This window comes from Bactrocera tryoni, chromosome 3, assembly GCF_016617805.1.
Source record: "Bactrocera tryoni isolate S06 chromosome 3, CSIRO_BtryS06_freeze2, whole genome shotgun sequence".
Lineage (NCBI taxonomy): Eukaryota > Metazoa > Arthropoda > Insecta > Diptera > Tephritidae > Bactrocera > Bactrocera tryoni.
In genome coordinates, this window is record NC_052501.1 from 13,711,044 (window position 1) to 13,735,893 (window position 24,850).

A 24,850-nucleotide genomic window follows, 5' to 3' on the forward strand; every position below is an offset into this window, starting at 1 on the left:
AGAATATTTTTCTTGTAATAACTACCAACCGTGTTGTAAGCAGAAACGCGCTGCTGCTGTTGCTGTGTTGCGCGTCACAGGTTGCGAACGTTCGAGGCGAGGAAGCGCGTTGCCGCACGATTTTTGCAAATTTTTGATTAACCTCAAACACCTTACTACAATTTTAGTTAGAACTTTAAATTTTGATTATTCAATGAAATTTTTGTAGCACACGCTATTTCCGTTAACTCACTAGTACACTTTAGAATGAATAAAACGCTTATAAATTCACTTCAACTCGATAGTTGTACTTCTTGCACCAAATCACTTAGCTATTTGTTGGAGAATAATTTTCAGTAACGCGTCCAATTCGTACGCTGACAAACGCGCCGTATTTTGTCCGTACACTATAACCGCACCGGGACAGTATCTGCGACAAACTGATTGGCCTACCCAGTTGGTAGCTGCACGCGAGAAAGCGAGAGAGCGCGCAGCCAAACTACAAGAAACGCCAGCGAAGTTGGTGTTCAAGTCGGCGAGGAAGTGCGAATGCACGAGCACGAAGCGTAATGTTACAATGGTCGGCCGACGGAAATGCAACGCACGGCGCATAAACACACGCACACAAGCGTACAGCATACGCGTGAGAGCAATTGGAGTGGCAGCAGATAAAGCAGCACAGCAAATGCACAACTCCAATGCTGAGCGAAGTGGCGGCAACTTCCGCTCTGGCAGTTACATACACACATGTTAATATGTATGTATGCGCTGCTAAACTCAGCAAATGGACCAAGCACAGCGCTGGAGTAGCCGCATAATCTCGGTTGAACTGCCAATACCACGGAAGAACTTGCTTGTGGAACGTATTCATGGTTATCTGCAAGAAATAAAATACGAAAACAAAAATAAAAGTAAATAATAAATCTCTAACTCTCCCGCTCTCTCTCTCTCGGAAATGAATGTTTTGATTTTGCCAGAGCACTGGGCAGAACTGCTCGAACTGCTAGAAATTCCAGTTTTGCCCTGTTTTGTTTTTGTTCTGTTCGTTGGCGTCTCGCAGCTGATTTCCAAAGCAACAAACAACGAAGCAAAAGGGAGCAAAAAATATAATAGTTTGCGAATGTAAACAAATAACGATGATATACATATGTATGTATGGTATGCATACGAGTAAGTATGTTCGTTGAGTTATGTATGTACATACATATGTCTGTATATCTGTATGGGCGTCCGGGTCTTCAAATTGCATATAATCACTGCTAATTGAGAGCTAAGACGTTGTTGTTATACCGATGAGTTAATTTTAATATGAAAATTTTAGCTTGTCAATAAAAATGTTGTTAGTGCGCACAGTTGAGATGGTCGCCATAGAAAGTGATAGGAGCGTTAAGGTTAAAATGGTAATTTATAAGTGAACAGAGCCGGTGAAGCTAGTAGTAGTGGAAATCACCGTCGGAAGTTATAAGAAGAAGAAAGAAGTCGTTCCCACGACAGGCGGGTCTACGTAACTGGAACGGACCTGGATTTTTATCCGGCCAAGGACTGTCAACTCGGCAGAACTACAACATTCTGCCGAGTTGATAAAAATCCGGGTCCGTTCCGGAGCCAATTCTGTTATTTCGGCTATTTAGCTCCATTTGTATCGGTAATTAGCAATAAGGATGGATAGTGAATCATATCTTTTGAAACAAAACTTCAGGCAAAATCATTGTAAATATAGTGTTTTTAAGGAACATTAAATTCTTCTATTGCAAGTTAAAAATGAACCCTTAAAACATTACTTTTCAACCTTCAGACTGGTTTAATAACTCCAAGTCATATTTATGGCTGTTTTGATCACGGAATCTGAGAAAAACTATTATATGATACTTTCAGTACAGCGACGTAGAAATGTTTCTCAGGCGAATACAATTCAGATTAACAAATAGTTGAAAAGAAGGAGGCAGAAAAGACTTTAGATCATATGAGCCAATGTAGGAGCGAATGCGGATGTTTCAGTTGATAGGATAAGATTTTGAGGAATAAATAGAAATGGATTTCTTAAAACACGGAATCCGCGAACTCATCGAATGGGTGCTTTGCCAATAAACTTCCTAAGGATAGTACCAGGAATAGGAATATAGTCTCTAATGACATTTAAATCTATCAGACCAATATCGATTTTTATTTGACCACGTAAAACTGTGAACAATTACTGTAGAACTTGTGAGTCTTTGGCTGTTGGAACTACCAATATTATGATTAAAACAAAAATATAAACGACCTATCCAAAATTGGACTGAACGGATGGACTATCTGAGACGTAGCCGCGGCCAACATTTGGAAAAGATAATTTTCAAAAAAATAAATGCCGAAATTGTTCTTTCGAATGATAATAAATATGTCCTTTTAAATGTGAAGCTTTCGTTTTTTTTTTCTTTAAAAAAGTGAGAAACCTCGAAATCACCCTTTATCATATTAGAGGTTAAAACAATATCTAAATTTTGGGCGACTGTGCCACATTTTTGTGAACCTACCAAGCATTCGAAGCAATCTGTAGGCTCATCCCACCTTATACTTTCCTCAATTCGTCATATATGATTCATTAGCAACAGCAAGAATCCAAATTACATTTTCGAATATAATTTTAACTTTCGATTCTCCAGATCAGTTGCTAGTAGAGTAAAAAAGTACTGGCATATACTTCTCTGCTTTTGATTTTTATTACTTTAGCTAATAAAGTAAATGTTTTATTTCGCCCACTAATAGCATTATATCAATGTCCGATTTATTTAATAATGCACTTCCTTTCAATTTTATGACTACCCGACGTAAACGATGCAATTAGCACTTCGTATTGCCGGCTTTCTTATCAACAACACCGAATTACTCAGACCTACCTGCATATCGGCGAAAATGCCAAAGAAACATAACACACACGAGTGCTTGCAACGCAAACGCATTGGAAAACGAAATGCAGCACTGACTGGCGCTCTTCGCTCTCAATATTTTACGCTCATTATCATACGAGCCTACTCTTTTGTTGTGCTCTCCAGCTATAAATGCTCATTTATCTAATAGGTTTTGTGGAATATAAGGAAATAGCATCCACAGCCGCACACCTTATTAGGCACAGTCAGAGCCTGTGTTAGAGCCACGGCTAGGCTGCTGTTGGTGTTGCTGCTGTCGCTTGGTAAGTCGAGGTCTCCTGCATTTGGCGCGTGCCTCTAATTGCAACGTTCCGCAATTCTTTAGTCGCCTAGTTTATGTGGCAAATGCTATATATGGGCGCGAGCACAAACATATCTACATGCATGCATATGTATCGATTGTTGATGTGTTGTTGTATTGTTGTTTTGTTAAATATACATATATGTACATACATACATATGTGTTTGTGCGGCACTCATGTGCTTGGCAGGTTGTTATTGCTCTGGTCTATTCGGCCTTTTGCCATTTTCGGCAACCACTCCACCCGTTTCAGTGCAACTGTGCCTGGTTGTGCTTGTGAGTGACCATATACATATATATATATACGTATGTACATAAGTGTGTGTGTGTAAGCATATGTTGCGTGGTTTATGTGTATTTAAAGAAGTAGCTGCGGTAGGCTTGCGGCAACAGTCATTGCACTCGAATGCGCTTTTTTGCCTTTTAAGTTATTTTTGTTGTTTTTGTTATACCCTGATCAAGGTATTGTAAGTTTGCCACAAAGTTTGCAACAACCAGAAGGAAACTTCGGCAGTTTTATAAAAAATATATATAAAAGATCAGCGTGACTAGCTGGATCGATTTTGCTTTGACTGATCTGACTGTCTATTAGTCTACATACAGGAAGACCCTTAGATTTTGAGATATCAACATGAAATTTTATAAACGTCTTTTTCTCGTCACAAAGCTGCTCTTTTCCGGAAATCGCTGATATCGGAACACTATAGCATATAGCTGCCATACAAACTGAACGATTCAAATTAAGTTCCTGTGTGGAAAACTTTTTTAGTTGACAAGATATCTTCATGAAAATTGGCATAAATCATTAACCAAGGCAACGCTGTAATCTTCAAACAAAAATTTTTGGATCGGCCTATTATAGCATATAGCTGCCATACAAACTAACCGAATATTATTAATTTTCTGTATGGAGACTGCTTTATCAGTGAAGGGTATTACAGCTTTCTTCTTGTTGTTGTTACACCATGTATTGTTGTTGCTTTTGCTGTTACTGCCGACTCTCTAAGTGACCTATCTTCTGAACCTCAAGTGCGTTCGACAGACTTTTAGGGAAGTGCTGCTTTGCATTTAAGGCTCCGTGGCTGTATGTGTATGTGGACGGCCTCTTTGTGGCGCCACCAAAGGTTAGTTAGGTATTCGTAACTCTTCGCTTGAACTTAGCTGAAATGTAGCAGCAAATTGAATTTCAGCAGCGATTGAACCGACTCAATAGTTCATTTGCATTTACGAAATGGGTCATAAGAGACGAAGCAAAGACGTTAAAAGGCCAAGAAACAAACACAGGTGTATATGAGATGTGTGATAAATGTCTGTGTGTTGGTGTTGCCAATAACAAATAAATATGCAGAAGTACAGCGCTCAAACGTTCATTGCACCTGAGGGCTTTCATCTTAATTAGCCGCAAGCCTGCGCTGTCTGCAAACATAAATGTTTATATGTATGTCTGTGTTTTTGTGTGTGTATATGTCTGTGCGTCTGCTAATACCAATCACATTTAGCAGAAATTAGCATTTTGTTAATAATTCAGGAAAATCAAATATTTGCCAATGTGGCAGCAACAGCTTGTAAGTCCATACATACATACCAACAACACATGCACGCGGATATGTAAATATGTATATATACCCACACTTACATCTATGTTTAAGGCAAACGGTCGAAACGCTTAGCCGCTCCGTTTGTTCCATACTAAGCCAATAAAATATGCCACCTCCTCTCAGCTCGCAACACTTCTAAGCCATAAAAGACTACCTTAACGGTCTGGCACTAGCAACAATCCACATACACTTATATATGTATGTGTATGGTGAACACATACAACGGTACACTCGTTAAAATGAAATGACTACAACATAGATTCCAATCAGTTCGCAAAGTAGCCGAGCCAATCACTCTGCCCGCACTCAATTGCTACTACACACATACACGAGCGCAAAATCATAACGGACTCATAAACAACAACAAAAACTAATGGAGCAAGCATAATATTGAGTTTGCCGGTTTAGTTGGCGAACGTGCAGGCCTGTATAACGGTCTGTACTAAAGTTTTAGTATTGGTTTTTGCGCTTTATGGCTCGTACGCCTAAAAGGCGGCAGCAATTTTCTTGGCCACTACTCGCCAAGTAAGGGTAAACATGCATATGAGTGTAAAAATGTGCGTGTGTGCGTGTTTTCGCAGAACTTATGCGCATTTTATGTATGATATGCGTGGGTTACAGGTCATTCATAATAAGCACACACACAAACATAAATCAGAATTGTGCTACTACCAAGCGGCATACGTATGTACAAAATATTTACGGAAGTCAATAGGCAATGAGTTGATATCTTCCTGAAGCAGAGGTGAGTGCTGGAATGCACCGTTAGCTACGTAAAGCTGCGGTGGTAGCGACTAATCGAAGTTGTTTCAGGGCTTTATTCATATGTATGAATTCAGTTATGTGTAGACGTGTGTATATGTGTGTGTTTAGGGTGAATGTATGCGGAAATTATTATGCATTGATAGACGCGAGGAATATACATATTTCATATACAATATGTATGTATAATAATTTTATTTGGCGCACGCTGCGCTGCCGACATTAATTTCGCAATTACTCAATTCCCAGACGAACAGAGGCGCACAAATAAACAAAATTGGAATTTGGGGTTTTTCATGCGCGAGATGAGAATTTCAGTTATTAATGTTACAACAGTGAAAAGTTATTATGATAATGATTTTGTGAAAAATGAAGCAAGATCAAGAGAGCGTGATTGAATATACAAGATTGTAGACGGAATATATAAAAATATAATAATAATAAGAAGAAGAAGAGCAAGAAGAAAGGAAGAAAGGTGCATTTCTTATAAAATATAAAAAGATCTTTATCTTGATTTTCGGTCAGAATATAATATAATACCTCAATATTACCTATATATAACTATAATAGTCAAAAGAATCTTGTTTAATCAGCTGCACAGACGACAAAGCAGCAGTTACCACAGGCCGAGACACAGAGGAAGTGCGAAGAAAGCAGAATCAGGTCATAAAACGGACGCAAACATGGCTATACAAAAAGAAAGAAAGTTCTTAATGTCAACAATCACCAGCGCATTACTATACGGAGCAGAAATTTGGGCAGATATGGTAAAAAAGGAAAATCGGCTTAAAATATTGGTCAGAGGGCACCGCATCGCAGACCTCCGAGTTGCAGCAGCTTACCGAACTATGTCAGGTGATGCAATATTAGTCAAAAGTAGTAATGCCCCTATTGACCTTCTAGCGCACGAAAGAAAAAAGCTATATAAGAAAGACACTATATTCGCATAGCAACGAAGATGGAAGAATCAGAGTCGCGTTAGATGGCCGGCCAGACTAATAATAGATTTAAACTTATGAACAAATCGTAAATTTTGAGAAGTCGACTGCTACACTACACAGCTGCTATCTTACCATAGATATTTCAGATAGTACCTGCATAGAATGGGAAAAGTCGAAGAGCCTGTACAACGACGTGGCAAAAGATGACGTAGAATACCCACATTTTAAATATGTACGATGGCAACGAGAACGCACTGCCGTAGTTTTAGACTTAGTTGGCTCAATAAACGTGAACCATATTTTATGGTTGTCATGCTGGAAAGTGAAGCAAACGGGAGAATCATCCAGAAATACGCAGCAATTTTGCTTCTCCGGAAAAAGTGCGTTCAAGGCTGGTCAAGGAGTGCCTAACTCAAGTCTTTGTGATAGGACTGGTATGGATGCCAGGCACAGCGGAATCGCAGGAAATCGTAACGCTATTGAGCTATGTAGCAAGAAAAGTCACCCTAAAACCGCTATTGGAAGAATGGGAGCAGGTCGATGATAAGTACTTTTAGATAGCTGCGCTTGGTGGAAGCTTGGTCAGCGCTGGACCACCATCGGTACATGTGCTCTTGCAAAAGAATTTAGGTCCAACATCGATTGCAAGAGATCCAGTCATCTCTTTGTCCTCATAAGGCTAGCTTTTCTTTAGTTGTGGGGTCAAAATCCTATTGGCGTACACGCAGTAAGGCTGGAAATCCTACCAGACGCCATCTGAAGAAGCTGTATGAAAAGAGATGGACTGTCCCGCGTTTTGGAGATCAAGACTTAAACACTTGGGAGCGCATACCTTCAGACATACCACCGAACTGGCGAGAATGGAAATTAAATGTCTGTGCAAATTTGTATTGACTATTAAGCGTTTTCTTAATTTATAAATTCGAGCACAAGAGTTCTTCTTTGGTTTCTTTTCTATGGCTTCTCAAAGGACTATATATAGCAGTCCACGTGCGATCTTCGATTAGCCACCTAACCTAACCTACCGACAGTGAGAAAATGCATGAACTCGGATGATAAAAACGCCCACTCCCCATATAACGGTACTGTTAAAAACTATTAAAAGCATGATAAATCAATAACTAAATACCCCAGAGGCGTTAGATTTTAACCCGAGATGATTTGAGCAGACTTTATAAGAGGTTAACTAGAAATGGGACGATGGACGCCCATATGTCTAAGATTTTCGGACTTGCAGGTGACTTTAAACCGGATATGTCGGCAAACATGTCGGTTATCTTAATAAAATTGAAAGAGCGAATTTCTCCCCGGTGCATTTCTATGCTTAAAGTTGATAAAATCGCCTTGATCCAATATAACTAACAAGCCTTATGTACCTGAAAAATTTTGGAAAAATCTATTATTCTAAGTTGTCAACAAACCTACGTTTAATGCCCTCAATTCTTATTTGTGGAATATTTCTAATAGAAATCAATCTTTTTATTTGAGTAAAATTTTAATTAAAATTATTTCCTCAAACGCAATTATTCTAACAGTAGTGGCACTCTAATTAATACATATGCATCTTTACTAACGATGAAGTGCTAATATCATGAAATTTAAACTTCCTTTCAAAGTCTCAACACAACTTCAAATGCCAATAAATATGCAAAATAAATTGTTTAACCTTTTGTTCGTACCAAATTATTTATATCATAAATAAAACAATAATTTATGCAAAGCAAAGGTGGGCACACTCTTCGGCGGTGACTTAAAGACCTAAGCCAGTTAAGTAATTAAGACAACTTAGCACGCATCACTTGACAAAGGGTTGTCAGCTATGCCTCAAAAGCTCCTCAAAGCACGTGTGGGACACTCAGGGCTTACCGCACGCACACATACACAGACAAAGTGATGTAGGGAAGTGAATATATGGCCGTACTGGTGTAATTTGTCTCTTCATTCATTATGTCAAAACACGAGGTTTCGGATCACACCGCAATTAACGCAAGAACAAGCAAAAACTTACGAAACTATCGCCAAGACTTTGGCAAGAAACTTTCGAGCACAAAAAATTTACAAACAAAAAACTTTGAATGAAGATATATACAGACCTATGTATGTATGTATATAGTATATACGTTCAAACGATATCAATGACAAATATGGGTTACAAAAACCCAAAACCGCAAGCAGCAATGTTGCAAGCAAATAAATTACATGAAAAAGGGTTGTGGCAAGTCCTTATGATGTCAACTCAAAAAGGGATGTAGCAAGTGAAGGCGACCACAAAACCGCAACTAAGCTCGAGAAAGTGGAGTGGAGGCTACACTTGAACGCTACAACAAATACAACGCGCCGTCAAGTCAAAACTTGCGACACTCTCAGTTCAGTTAGACATAATTGGAATGTTGCATGGACTTGTGTGGCATACAGTAGCGAACAAAAGTGTAGTAAATTATGAACGAAAGTCAACCAAAAAACAATAAAAAAAGTGAAGCAAATAAAAATAGCGTACAACAATGAAGTGTGAAATTGAAACCGCTCAAAGCATCGTGCTTAAATGTCTACTTATATACAAGCGCTTACTTGCTTACTTTAATGGCCGAGCGACTTATCAGCGACAGCCAATCAGTAGCCGCATCGCGTTAAATGCCAACAAGCTGTAACAAAAGCGATACTTGTATTAAAGTAGGCGAGAAATTTGCATTTTGTAATTTTCTGTTGGACACACATACACATACATAAGAAAGTAATGAAGTGTGTGTGTACAAACTACATCTCCTTTCTCTTTGGAGCTAACGCTGATGAACACAATTGGATAGTCAGCAAAGCTAATGAAACTTCATGCTTGCTAAAGTAGTAGAAATATTTTTATGGATTTTTTTTTGTGAAAGGAAAAAATAAATGTTTGTAAAATAAAATGACACCCTCTTTTTTATTAAAGCTTAAATTTATTCGTTAACTCTTTCCGTTTTATATAAAAATTGAAAACAAAATCTTTCATACTTCATACTTTATTATATTTTAGAGATCCTTAATCCTTTAGTAAAAGCTATTAAAAAAATATTTCCATTCAACAGTCATAGTTTCTTCAAAGTACCTAATAACTTGCTGATCAAATTTGACCCGGATAGACAAAAACCAGCTTTTTCACCACATTTCTTAACAAATTCCTACCATTGCTTTTAAAATATGCTCTTGTTTGAACCAAGTCAAGCACGCCATTTTCAGGTCAATGAGTCTCGGCTGACATGACCTTAATAATTGCTGATCAAATTTGACTCAGACAGATAAAACTCAGTATCGGCTGCGATAATAACTTCAGTAACTTCAGGAACGATTTCAGTTAATTTTTGAAGAGTTATTCATTATATTGTTGAACACTGCTCTTTTTTTTTTTGGAAAATATGACGTACATGTACCAAAAGACTGAAGTCCAGCATTGACGGGCTTCATAACCAAAACATTAACTAAAATGTATTTAGGGGATTCATAAGGATGTTGAGTTCCTCTGCAATTTCTCTGATGCCAGCACGATGGTTTTTAAGCACTGTTTCTTTAACACTTTCGATGTTATCCTCTTTAACAGAGGTGGATGAACGACTCACATGAAGCAGTTTCGATGACTTCACGATGCCTTGTGCTACTGAAATACTTGGGATCGTAATAAAGTAAACTCAAACTTAGATGTGGGACTTGCATGGATGCTTACCGAGAGGTAGGGGAAATTATTATTTTACCATTGCGCCCAAATGTAGACATCTTTATGTGTTTTCTGACTATTGCACATGACAAAATGTAATGGTTCGGGAGTTAAATGAGACTGAGAAACTAAAGGGATATTAATTTAGCCGTATTATATATATTTATAGTCTATTATTAATAGTCAACTTAATCAAAATTTGCACTCGAAAACGCGAGAGCAGCGAACTACCGACTAAAAAGTCGAAGTATAGCGATTCAGATTTTTTATAGCACTTAAATATTTCCACCGGCGCATAATAAGCAAATTAATGAGGGAGGCGAGCACTATGCCATGCTAGATGCTGTCAAAGGCAGTAAAAACTTAAGAGCTGTTAAAACAAGTAAGCCTGGATCGAAGCGGGATTGTTCGCGCAGACTTTAGACTTTACATATCCCATCAGGAAAACAGTCTAACGATGTGAAATGACACGTTCTTGGTAACCAAGCGACCGTCCCAAAACGTGAAATGATCTGCTCACCAAAGTGTTCTCTCAATAAATTCATTGAATGATGCGATGTTTGAGAAGTGCCGCCTTGTCGTTGAAATAAATGTCACCGAGATCACGAGCTTCAATTTCAGGCAACAAATAGTTGGTTATCATGGCGCGATGACGGTCGCCATTGACGGTTACGTTTTCACCGGCATCATTTTTGAAGAAATATGGAATGGAGATTCCACCAGCCCACAAACCATACGAAACTGTTGTTTTTTCTTGATAAAATTACAAGTTTTGAATCTTTTCAGGTTTCTCTTCTTTTCAAATGAGACAATTTTGCTTGTTTGCATACGCATTCAACCAGAAATGGACCTCATCACTGAACAAAATTTGGCTCGAAAAAGTCGGATCCTCTTCGAACTTTTCAAAAGAGCCCATAGAGTGAAGCAATGTCGCTTGGGAAGGTCGAGTGATTGTGTATTTTGTACGCTTTAAATTTTAAATATCGACGTAAAATGCGCCAAGTCGTTCCATAATTCAGCCCTAGGTGCTGCGTACGGCGCTAAATCGACGCACCACGGTCTTCGTGTACACTTTCAGACACGACTGCTATGATATATTCTTCACTGCGTCTGGACGTGGTCTATTCGGTCAAATATTACCTAATAATGAATGCTGGACCTCAAGATGGGTGATAGTGTTTCGAATAATAAGCTCAGTAGGCTGATTGTGTTAACCATAAGTTGAGCGAAGCGCACGAAACACATTCTCCAAAGAACGTGAATTTTCGTAATGAAGTTGAACGATTTGCCCACATTGTTCAGGCATAAGTCTTTCCATGATAAAATGCCAAACAATACCCGAAAAAATGCCATTACAGCTTGACACGTTTCACCCGTGATCTGTCAAACAAAGCTATTGAAAAAAGTATCTCAACTTGGACCTCCCGTATTTTAGACCTTAGATGTGCAGAGTTATTAATAATATGAAAAACTGAGCTACATATCTTCTGTGATAAGTCTTCTGCGACAGCCTTCTGTTGCTGCAAATAAGAAAAATGTGGGCAATCATACAGAGGTCTTCAACTATATGTATCTTACACCATATTCCTGCCGAACTGTCCGTTCTCATATATTTGAACTGAGGAAAACTTTTGAACCAAATATGATAACAATAAAGCGCTCAATTGCATCCAACTCATTATAAAAACTAAGTAAGTGCAGCTTAAGAATAAATCTCTAACACATCCCGCATATGCATCCCCCCTAAAAAGTTCTAACAAACGTGTTGACATTACCCAGTTTCGTAATGAGGCATATAAGTTAGCATTAAATTGCAATCGCACACCTCTTTAGAACAAGCCTCTTGTCACTTGGGCACTGCAGCGTTGCTTCGAATGACACACCTCTCTTTTCGGAGTAATCAATGGCTTTCCCTAATTTGTTCAAATTCACTGAGTTGTCACCGATTTGTTTTGTAATTAAATGCGAAGTTAAAAATAAAATAAAAAATTAAATACACACATACATACATACCAGGAATATTTATGTATGTGTTGCAAGTGGCTTACGCGCATAACCGCGTCAACAGTTATAGGCCGTGAAAACAGATCGAATTGAAATTTCAATTTGCCGCTGACGAATTGATTTCGAATTTGAATGCAAATGTGGTTGCTAGAAGAATCGCTTGATTCAAAAAATAAGTCGCTGCTTTTGAAACTTCAATAAAAATAAGTCAGTGGTCGATGAAAGACAAAGTAAATTAAGTCGAAAATTAATAATTAATTTGTTTTCAAACATCGCAATTTCTAATATTTTTTTTTTAATTTTCTGCCTCCATAAACATATGTTTGCCTTTACAGTGTTGACAAAAAACATAGCACAGTGATTACTTCTTGTCTTTGTTTTTTTTTTTTTTTGATGAAAAGTTATGATTTTCCGAACTAATTCTGTTATAAAATGCAAGGAAAAAGTTCGCGTTACTGAATTTGAGACAAGTTTAGATTTTCTTTAAAAATTATATTTCCTTAACATTTCTTGAAAAAAAGTTTTAGCGCGCCCCTCAACTTGAAATGAAGCTCTATATCAATGCATATGTTAAGACTCTTCAGTATCACCGAAATGGAAAATTTTTAAAACCATATCCAGTAGAAAACTGACGCAATTCAAGTTCGGTAATCCTTCCGTCGATATAATAGTTTACCGTGTTCCGCAGACAGATCCCAAACCGACTGAGAATTTGAGGTCAGAGGTACAGAAAGTAATTTATACTAGAACTGCTACTATGAGAGCTTTACTTGATACAGATTATTTCCGAATTTTCGGAAGAAATTTGAGGAATTGAAGGTTGAGTAACGAAAAAAAAGATAAAGATACTGGCATCGTTGAAATATGGGAAGGGTAAGGGAAAGCCATTTTGGGTATAAGGAGAATTAAAGCCAATAAATTTTAAAATCACTCAATATTTTCGAAAAACTCTGTCGTGTTTACATCTGCGGAACAATTATTGCCGATTGTCATGAAAGCTATTATTACAGGCGACGTATCTGGGATCTGTGCTTACGTCCCAGAAACAAACTTTGAATCACCGAATATCGTGGCAAAGGTGAGCCGATGCCGAAAACAACACGACAAAAATAAAGATTATGTTGAGAGTTTTCTTTCATTATCGAGGTGTGGTGCACTCTGAATTCCTTCTGACTGGCCAAACTGTCAACAAGGAATATTATTTTAGTGTTATGCGTCATTTGCGCGAAGCATTTTTTAAAGAGAGGCCGGAATTAAGGGCCGACAACCCTTGATTTTTGCACCACGTAAAGTACCGTCGCATAGTGCATTGGTTCTTCGTGAGTTTTCGGCAATTTTTCAACCAATATCGTGCCTCCATCACCGTATTCCCCTGATTTGACACCGTGTGACTTGAAGACATTAAACTGAATCGCTACAGGCATTGAATGCTATTCCGGAAATTGATTTTAACAACTGTTTCGAGAATTGGAAGAAATTTTGGCACAATTGTATTGGGGCCAAGGGGGACAACTTTGAAGAAACGGATATAGAGGAATAAATTAAGAATTTTAAAATTGTGGACAAAGTCTTACTAGTTTTTCAAGATCAGTGTGATGAGCTGAGTCGATTTTGTCATATCTGTTAGTCTCTACATACGCGAAATAGTCCCACAGTTTTTTAGAGACCGATCTGGAATTTTGCAGATGTTCTTTTCTCCCCAAGTGGGTACTAATTTTTTATAAAGCTGTCATTTCAGACCACTATAACATATAGCTGCCCTACAAACTGACCGATCAAAAGCTAGTTCTTGTAAGAAAATCTTTTCTATTTGAAATATGAATAGCGTTTCTTGCTTTTGTACTATTAACTTCAACGCCACTGTATACTAAAAATACAATGCATACATGCACCCATTCACCTCAACCCAACGCCGTCCATCTTAACACCTCACTGATTTGCTCGGCAGCTGGTGAGTAAGTAAGTTGCGCTAACTAATCGGCCGCAACGAATGCGTTCAACTGCTTGCCGTATAATTAAACACAAATACATTTTCATTAATTTAAAAGCTTGCCGTTGTCGATTGTTTTTTCTCACTCTTTTCCACCTCGAATAATCGCATTAAGTCAAATTACAATCGCCGTTTGGCAGTTGGCGTGAAAACAACACTTTTTGGGTTGGCCACTGTATTTACATACATTAATTTCTAAATACTAACACATGCATACATACATATACACAGATATGTGCAAGCATATGAGCTTGCAACAATACTTAAGCTTTTTAACACTTTTCATTTAAGCGGCGCTGACAGCCAACCGATTTGTGCAATCTTGTTTGCCGGCAGCTAGTTAAGTTGCATCTGTGTGTAAATGTGTGTGTGTGTGTGTGTGTGTGTGTGTTAGTGCGGCTGCATATAGTGGCTCTAACTGCTTTTCAGCATTTTTAATAATTTTAGTATTCAATTAAAATGTAAATAATGGAAATAAAAAAGAAAAAGCGCTTGCGTTGATGACAGTTGCTTTCAAAACTTTTATGTTTTTGTCAAATTAAAAATTATGCTTATAGCTGGGACTTTGCATAATTAATTTTTGTGAGCGAAAAATGCATAAGCATGCATATGTCATGTTTTATTTAATTTAGAGATATTATAATAGTGTTTAGTACTTATCATAGCTATGTATAATTATAAATGCCTTTTGATTTAGACCGAGCAAAGTCGTGGATACAATTGTCTACACTACCGATGGACTTAACGAACGCCAATTAAAAAAAAAAAACAATACTTTTTATCAGAGTATCTGCGTACTTTCAGCGATCTATGAGATACAGGCAAAACTTATATTAGCAGCCATAACAAATGTATAAGAGTCTTTATGATCAAAGGGCTTTAGGTAAAAGGAAAAAGGAAATTCCTGTATTAGAATCAGAATGAAAAATTGTAGCCTGAACAAAAACACTGTCAAACAAGAAAAAACTTTAACTTCGGCGGCACCGAAGGTAATATACCCTTCACAGGTGCATTTCTTTTAGTAATTATGTGTTCAGTTTGTATGGAAGCTATATGCTATAGTAATCTTATCTGAACAATTTCAACGGAGATTACATTGTTGCCTTAGAAAATAATTTATACCAAATTTGGTGAAGATACATTGTCAAATGTGAAAGTTTTCCATACAAGAAATTGATTCCGATCGTTCAGTTTGTATGGTAGCTATATGCTATAGTTAACCGATCCGACCGATTTCTGCGGAGATTACATTGTTGCTTTAGAAAATAATCTATGCCAAATTTGGTGAAGATACATTGTCAAATGTGAAAGTTTTCCATACAAGAACTTGATTCCGATCGTTCAGTTTATATGGCAGCTATATGTTATAATGGTCCGATATCGGCCGTTCCGACAAATGAGCAGCTTCTTGAAGAGAAAATGACGTTTGCAAAATTTCAAAAGGATATCTTGAAAACTGAGGGACTAGTTCGTATATATACAGACGGACGGACAGACAGACAGACGGACATGGTTAAATCGACTCAGCTCAGCATACTGATCATTTATATATATACTTTATAGGGTCTCCGACGTTTCTTTCTGGGTGTTACAAACATCGTGACAAACTTAATATACCCTGTTCAGGGTATAAAATTCATCACACTACATTCAACTGATTCCAACTTATCGAAAAAGTGAATTTCGTTATCTGATAAAACATGGTTCCCTGTCTTGTTAGGTATTGCGACAAATCTGCGCCAGCATATTAAACGAAATTAAGTAGTGGTTTCTGAAGTTAGCTGCAGCGATACCATCGGACATGATGCACCCAATTAAGAAACATCATAAGATTCGGCAAAGCTAAAAACATACCGAAAGTTCTTGTGTATGATAAAAATGAATCAATTTATTCTAGAAACAAAAAAAGGGATGCGTGCAATAATTGCCCGGTTTCTTGAATATAGTCGATCCTACAGCTGCTGATATAACAAATAATTATATTATAATTTAAATTAATTACCTTATGAACTAGTCCACACCCACCGTATTCTTCAGATTTGGCTCTCAACGACTATTTTCTCTTTCCCAGACGTAGAAAGTAATTCGAAAAATAAATTTCACTGATAATGGTGAAGTCAAAATGAAAACAAACGTAGCTCCACACTTGCTAACCAATATCGTAACGTTGTAGGTCCGCTACAACAAACTTCTTCTTCTTTACTGGCGTAGACACCGATTTCGCGATTTCTTCTTTTCGCTAATTGGCGCCAGTTCGAGATACCAAGTGTTGCCAGGTCCTTTTCTACCTGGTCTTTCCAACGAAGTGAAGGTCTTCCTCTTCCTCTGCTTCCATCGACGAGTACTGAAGCAAAAACCTTCAAAGCTGCAGTGTTCTTTTCCTTCCGCACAACATGACTTAGCCACCGTAGCCGCCGTCCCTTAATTCTGATTGGCTGAACTAAGTAAATGTCGCCGTATATCTCATATAGCTCGTTCCATCGAATGCGATATTCGCCGTGCCCAAAGCGCAAAGCTCCATAAAATTTCTGCAAAACCTTTCTCTCGAAAACTCGTAGCGCAGACTCATCAAAAGTTATCATCGTCCATTCCTCCGCACTATATAGCAGGATGGGAATGATGAGGGACTTGTAGAGCTTGGAATTTGTTCGTCGAGAGAGGACTTTACTTCTCAATTGCCGTTGTTGTTGGTGTTGATGCTGGTTCCAAGATAGACGAAATTATCTACGACTTCGAAGTTATGACTGCCAACAGTGACGTGCAAGCCAAGTTGCGAATGCGATAACAGAAGATTTTTCGTCTTGTCCTTGTTCACCACCAGACCCATTTGCTTCGCTTCCTTATCCATTATGGAGAAGGCAGAACTAATGGCGGGGGTGTTGAGGCCAATGATATCAATATCTTATAAAAGATTGTACCTACTCGATTAAGTTCTGCGGCTCGAATTATTTTCTCCAGTAGGGAGTCTCCTTCTCTGAAACCTCGCCTGGTATCAAGGAGCTCGGAGAGGTCCTTCCCGATCGTTACAGAGTTTTTGGTATTGCTCAACATCAGTTTACACTGCCATATTAGCTTTGCAGGGATACCAAGTTCAGATATAGCGACATAGGGGCAGCTCCTTTTCGTTTTTACGAAAGCTGTTTTAAAATCGATGAAGAGTTGGTATGTGTCGATCTTCATTTCACGAGTCATTTCCCAGATTTGGTGCATGGCGAAATTCTTGTCGATAGCATATTTTCAAGATCTAAAGTGATATTGATAGGGTTCAATCAGTTTAATGACGATGGGCTTCAGTTTTTACATATTACCCCAAAAAAGGTCCACGATGTGATGCTTAGCCGATGGTTGGGAGTTTGATAGGTTTTAGGTTAGGTCAGATTAAAGTTCCGCACTCCGGCTTTCGATACTTCACCCTGCTATTAAAAAGGTCTTATTAACATTATTATTAATGAAATTTATCACACGATATTTGGCGCAGATTGTGTTGTCCCCCTTTTTGAGGATTGGACAGAAGACACTACAATAAACACATCACTCTAAATGGAGATTATGTTGAAAATTTAAGCCATATTTTCTTTCAAAATTTTCGTTTATTGTTAGGCTGAGAACCTTTTCCACAAAGTGGTATGATAGGTAGGGGAATAGAGTGCTTTACTGACGTCGCACCCAGACTTTTAGGAGGCTCGTTATGATACTAGCGGGACAAAAATTCCTTCGCTCTGTTGTCTCCTTTCTGACCACCGTATTGTTCTGAAGAAGTTCATCAGTACAAAACATCAAACTTCGAAACATCGGCAAGAAAAGTTCTACTGAAAGTTGCGAATATTTTCCGAATCAAAGCCTTACATTCGCATAGAAGATGTTTTATAGTCTCCTCTTCTTGCACCTCCTGTTCAACATAATATACATATGTACAGATGTATAATACATAAAGATATGATTTCGATGACTAAGCTTCCATAATTCACTAAAATAATTCTCAACTTAAATCACAAGACCTAAAGAACTAACGAATAGGCAATCAAAGTTATCCTATTAGACACACAAACGCAATGCCAACACTTCTCTGGTCAGTATATAATAACAGTTATTAACCGAAATGGCAATAAATAACGAACAACTAGCAGACAACTGGAACGAAATTCGATTTCAAGTCGCCAAAAAACAACAGAGGGCAATAAAATCAAAGCTATTGATTGCCAAAATATTTCAAGGGAACAGGCAACAACTAAAACTGGGGCGCGACACGGTCATTAAGGCGAAATTATGTGACAAGGCGTTTATAGGCCGCATAAGCAGCACAAAAAGAGAGCACACATGAGCTGATATGTGTGTATATATGTAAATAAACTTACATATGTATACGTGTATCGGATAACTGTTGAAAAATCCAAGAGAGAATATTCTAGCAACAAAAACAACAACACTTTAGCTAAACTGAATCGGATGCGCGCACACACCCAACAATAAAATTCAATTGTTTTTTCCCGTTTTTTTGCTTTATTTGGCAGAAAATTAAATAAAATGTAGATAAGCAGGAAAGCGCAGAAGAAGTTTATAAAGCAAGGCCAACAACAAAATGGCATATTGCCTGCGAGGCAAGCAACACAACGGCAGAGCGGAGCATGAAAGCGGCAACAAAGCGATTCGCTACGCGCAACCAACACACATTGTTGCAACGGCCGCACAAAAGCCGACAAATATAAGCTTGCAAGCATACATGCTTATCCTAACAGTTGTTTTTGTATGCTCGCCACTATTTTGCAGATGAAGTTGGCGCGTTGTTGCCGCCTTTTAAATAGTTGATTATGAGCTTTTTGCATGCCACAACGCTATTAAGTAAGTTGTTCATACCTCGACACACACACACACACACTTACAAGCATATTAATACATCCGCCAAACATATGCACGCCTTGCAGCAACAACAACAACCCGCTGTTATACGCAATGTTGCAAGTCCGTATTTGCGTCGCTATTGACAATATGCGCCGCGTTGCTGCCTTTGCCGGCCGCCGCCGCCGCCAATGAGCGCTGTCAATAGCAATACCAACAATATTAACAACAATATATTGTGGCATTGTTGCTGCATTAATTCGCCATCAACACATTTTCTCATTCACATGTTGCACGCCAACTGCTTGGCTGTGACGTGGCGTGTCTTCGGCTGCAACTTACTTTCGTTGTGTTTGTTGCTGTTGTATTCGCTGGGAATCGGCAACAGCTGGCACAGCTATTCCTCCGTGTTGTCAATTGGCGGATATTTATTTGTATTTATCTTCCCATTTGTCCGCTTTCTTACGATCGTCTGCTATGCTTTCTATTGGCCGCCCCACTGCGCTTGCCTCGTGTCATTCTCAGCTGTTTGCATGTTAGTTGGCGGTCAATTTTTGACAGCTGACAGCTGTCAGACACAAAAGATGCTGGCAGATTTTCTCATCGCTGTCGGATAATTTTTCAATTCGCACGAATCTATTCTGTGGCTTTTCTGAGAGAAAAGAATATTATCAATTTCTATTACCTTTGATTATGAATTTAATGCTCATTTTATTATTCTAATATTTTGTGTATTTGATATGGTATATAGACTTCTGAATTTAAATTGTTATAAAAAATATTTCAAAACTTGGCGATGCCATATGAATTGTATTAGACAACAAATATATTCTTTTTGTGAGTTCACTGACAAATTTAATGTTTTATGGATCTGTATCCATCTGATCAAATTTGACCCGGACTTACAATTTTTTTTTAATTTATTGTAATACAAGTCTTTATTTTCGCTTTCAAAATAGGCTCTGAAACAATACAAGCACGCATGGCTTCATCTATTTTTCCATAAATCTGTTTAAGGTTACCGTTCAATTTTATAAAACAATTCGCTAGATTGTTGACTTATTGCCATTTTGCCCATAACAACCATGGAGATTGCTGGTAAGTGCATTGCTGCGAGGTGTGTTCCAGCTATAAGAGTCCGGACAAGAACACGCTGAAATTCACTCTTCCCTCAACTGCATTGCATCCCTAAAAAATTAGTTTATTGCGTCCCAGAGGCTATTCATAGTGGCCTTTGCTTTGCTCATATACTGACGAAGGTTTTGTGGAGGTGGATGTGAGGAAGGGTCAAAGCTGGGAGCGAAAGTGGGAGGGGTAGTTTCCTGTAATGATTTTTTCGTCAATCTTAACTGTAGGCTACTGGACCACTTTAGTATTTTCTCAGACTGAAGTCGTTAACTGTGTGCTCAACCAGGAGACACCGCCAAATCGACCTATATAATCGATCATAATATCCTCAAAACCGATAAAGCGCTATGTCTCCTGGTTCCCAGAAAGTAAGGCTGCTGAGGTGTCTGATCCATCTCATAAGATTTTTGATAGGCGCAAAGGGATTTGTCGATGTGTGAGGATATTATGATCAATTATAATGTATAAGTTACAACAACGGATCGGCGTTCTAAGCTTTCAAAAATCGAACTCTTAACCTAACGTATGGAGATCAAACGCAAACAAACAGAAAAAAGGTACTAACCTAATCTCATAATGGATTCGTTTTCCTCCAGCAGTTTAAATAAACCAGGGTCTTGGGTCATATGGTCTCCCTATAACATGGGCTTAAGCTGGGTGAAGAACAAAGTAGTAGTAGCAGTGATAGTGAAAAGGCTCGTGAATTCGACATTTCATGGTATGTATATCCATATATCAAACTCGCACTCTGGCGTCTATAAGGATCATCGAGAACACTCAACCCCACTATCTTAAGTTACGATATGGAAGTTTTCTCTTCATGCAATTAAGTATTATCTTTAAAAAATGATAAACTTAACCTTTCAATAAGTAGCACTTACCGAACAACCGAAGCAATTGATCAAAACAAAATAGGTAATAAAAAAAAATATTCGGAAAATTCTTCGGAAATTGAAATTCAATGTTTTTTGCGTGACTTCGAAATTTGTCGGCGCTTGTCAAAAGTGTTTATATTTTATTTCATTTTGCACGCTTTTATAATTTCCCCACATCTACTGCTCAACAATTAATCATCGAAGACGCCACAATCCACCAAAGGAACCAAGCTCAATTCGGACCTGCCTATAAAAATCAGCAATCAAATCGGAGAAGTGGAGACGAACCGGAAAAGTGGCTACCAGTAGCAACAGTAGTACAGCGGACGGCAGGCAAAATGTCAAAGAATTATATCTCAAAGGAAGAGGCTATCAATCAGTTGTATGCCACAATCAAGACGAAATTCGAACAAGATGGCGTGTTACAGGAAGTGCGTTGCATGTTGCAAACCAAAATGGTGGCCATGATGAAAGGTAAGAATGATGGTCAAACCACATTACTGGGACGCAAACTACCCGACCTAAGTAAGCTGAGCGCTAGCAGTAGTATACCAGCGTCTAGTGAGATAGACGACCAGGAACAACGACAAGATCCACGTTTGAAGATGATGCAACAGCTGATCATGGAGTACTTTCATTGGCATGGCTTTCACTACACAGCCGAAATGTTCGCACAGGAAAGTGGCGCGGAGAATGTGCGTCCGTCGCGTCAGCAACTCGAACGTGCGGTCGGTTCGTTCGAGCATAAAAGTCTTCCCATACTACTGGAGCTGGTGGCCGAACTTATGGAGAAAAACCAGCCTTAGAGAGAGCGAAAGAGAGATTTGTGGTGTAGCGAAAGAGTTCGTATGGAAAGTTGGAAAGACAGAAAGATATTTTTGCATTTAAGAGACCATTTTTTACCTTCAGTGCAGCTTAATAGCTTCATACGTATACATATGTAAATCTACATAGTTATTAAATAAAGCGATAAATATACGCTAAACTTAGGCACTCCGCTCTTGGTGTAATTAATCGCTCCTGAAATGTAAGTGATAACAAGTCACCAAAGAGTTAATCATAATGTCTTAAATCAAAGAAAAACCTACGACTAATTGTTATAAAGTTGTTTTGAGCACTAAGTTCTCGTCTCGTTTCGAAAAAGTGTTTCCACGGTGTCCAATGATTATCTGTTTCCGAAGGTGATGTTATCAGAGCGAACTCATAAGCTCCTGTCAAAGCATTTCCGGAACATCTATTTTAGGGAAACGGATTCTTTTGGAATATTACTTAGTATTTTATTATTCACTCGCAAAGACCTACATATATGTCCAGAGATCTATACTAAAGATCATCCAGTTTTATAGAAAGAAATTTTCCGTTTATATGTATATGTAGGTACATGTTTGTAGTTTAAGAGAAAAATTTTAATTGTAAGCGAATGTAAGACCACGAAAATTCTAAGCTTTAGAAAGACAGTTGCCGTACTTTCAATTCATTAGAAGTATTGTGCTGTATTCTACTGTAACATGAGTACGACAATAACATAATACTTATATTAGTATTTGTAACATTCTTGGCAATTATTCTTGGTAGTGTTTTTTGAGGTCGCCTGTAAGTCTACAGTTCTACAATAGATCTCCCATATTGACATATGATTATATTAATTTTAATTCAGTAAAACAAATTTTAGTTTGCTCAATGAACCTTTCAATTTTATCACAGTAGTAAATCTCATAAACTACTAATTCTCCGCGATCGGATTACGCAACCGCCTCGAAGGCAAGTCCAGCCTAAAGGAAGCAGAAGTCAAACGGCTGGCTGAGAGGAGGTGAAGAACGGCCAGGCACACCTCGCCACTCGTAATTGGTGTAATGTTTCGGATCCATCTCATACTCATCGCGAACCAAAGGCGTCCACGAAAAAGAGGAAGTGCAAAGACGAAGCCAGGAAGATGGACGTTAAGCACGCGAACGACAAGCCGACGACGTCCAAAGCAGCGGCCGCAACCAATGAGTTTGCGAAAAGGCATTTGACCGTCGCGTTCATAGATCGCGGCAACCCGCTGAGACAAATGTCACAGGAGCAGTGGAAAATAGTGGAAATGAAGCTATTGGAAGCCCTCTTTTGAGAATTGACGCCTCGCCAAGGGCACTCATGCCGTCATTTTATGGAGCAAGATGGCTTAGCGCAATCAAAATCTTGAAATGTAGTAACGACTTGCCGCTAACATGGGTAAGGGAAGCTGTCAGAACGCCTCCAATCCTGTGGAAAGAAGCGAAACTGGAGGCGGTGGATCGCAGCAGTATTCCAACGGTGTGCAAAAATCGCGTGATAAACCCGAAACATGCTCTGCGGCTCTTACAACGACAGAATGCGGACCTTCTGATTAGCGGCTGGGGGGTATTATGGGTGCCGAAATCAGTCAACAAAAATCGAAGCCAAAGTTGCATCCTCCAAAGGAATAAGGTAGCAGAGCATTTTCTGCTCGCGAAGTACAGAAGCGAAGTCAAGAAGCGCCACCTCGCGAACGGTAAAAAAAAACACGTTGGGGATGGATGAAGTGGAAAAGCATCTCGGCATAGAAGAGATCTTGATGATTTCACTTGTCCTATAGAATGTGGAGGTAGAGGTGGAGATAGAACACAGAGATCTTGACGACTTCACTTGTACTATAGAATGTGGAGGTGGAGATAGAACCCAGTCAGCAGTCTGATGGTCCAAAAGCAAGAGCTGAGGGTACTCCAATTGAATTTCCACAAAAGTAAGTTCGCCTGTTCTGTGCTGAGCTTCTTCTTAACTTAGAGAAGCGCGGCTATCACGTGGCTTTATGTGGATCACTGTCGTCATATGCCTGCTTTTTTATTGAACATATCGGTCAGTCTGTGAATTCCAGTTGAAATACGCGAAGAATTTTTTTTTGCTGACATAATGCTCTTGTGCCATATATGTGTGAAAACGGATCAATACTACGGTTTTTCAAAGTTAAATATTTGTATTACCTATGCATTTTTCTTGTTTCCATAAGACCTTTAGTTTTCTCGGACCATTTTAAACCTTTTAAAACCCTTCCCTCCGTCTTCCTGAGCTCAGATCGCCCAAAAGTTATTTTTCCTTCCATTTTTGCTATTTTATCTTCCTTTTCCAATGTGTTTCTTATTACTTGTTTTGTTTTTTTTTGCGCTGAAAATGACCTACCCTGATCTAAAATACCCATTTCTGAGTAAATAAGTCAACCGTCACTGCAATAAGTATCCCTGCATAGCTGTTTAGGACAACAACAAAATACAACTCATAAGACTCATAAGTATATACCATACATATGTAGGACCACAAGTACACGCTACGCGAAGTATAATTATCAAAATACATTTCCTCATACAATCTACAACACCCGGGGTTCTCAATTCGCAGAATAGCAACAACATGCCACTTAATTTAATTTCGCCAAATTTTTACCTTTCTCCAGTGAAAAATTTGCGGCGCAGAAAATGATAGTTGTAAACGAACTTAACAGCAATAAAATAACAAATTACAGTAGAAAAATACTCCGCTCGCTCCCCACCTCACTGGCCTACAACAACAGTCAACAATAGTCAAGGCGCAGAGATTTGCAACATGCAAATGCAATGTGGCAACAAGTTTGTTGATTTTACAGGCAAAAACAACAAGACAACCAACTCGGATAATGAGACAGCGAGACGGTGGCATGCAACAATGGTCAAGTGGTATACATAGATAAATAAATATGTGTGCTGTGCTGGCATGTAAAAGCCAAAAAGCGCAACAAAGACAAGATTTTCGGGTAAGGCGAGTGAAAAGTTACAGCAACAACAACAACTTGGTGTGCACAAAAAGAGAAA

The 24,850-nt window shown here is 38.5% G+C and overlaps 1 protein-coding gene across 1 annotated transcript; it reads left to right on the plus strand.

Annotated features, from left to right (window-relative positions):
* The first annotated feature begins 21,133 nt into the window (after positions 1-21,133).
* Positions 21,134-21,814, plus strand: LOC120772853. Its single transcript, XM_040101669.1, has one exon. It carries the CDS (start codon positions 21,347-21,349, stop codon positions 21,812-21,814), a length of 468 nt encoding a protein of 155 aa, XP_039957603.1. The 5' UTR covers positions 21,134-21,346.
* The last annotated feature ends 3,036 nt before the right edge of the window (positions 21,815-24,850 follow it).

Coding starts and splice junctions, on each gene's coding strand:
- LOC120772853 (XM_040101669.1), top strand. CDS start 21,347: ATGTCAAAGAATTATATCTCAAAGGAAGAGGCTATCAATCAGTTGTAT.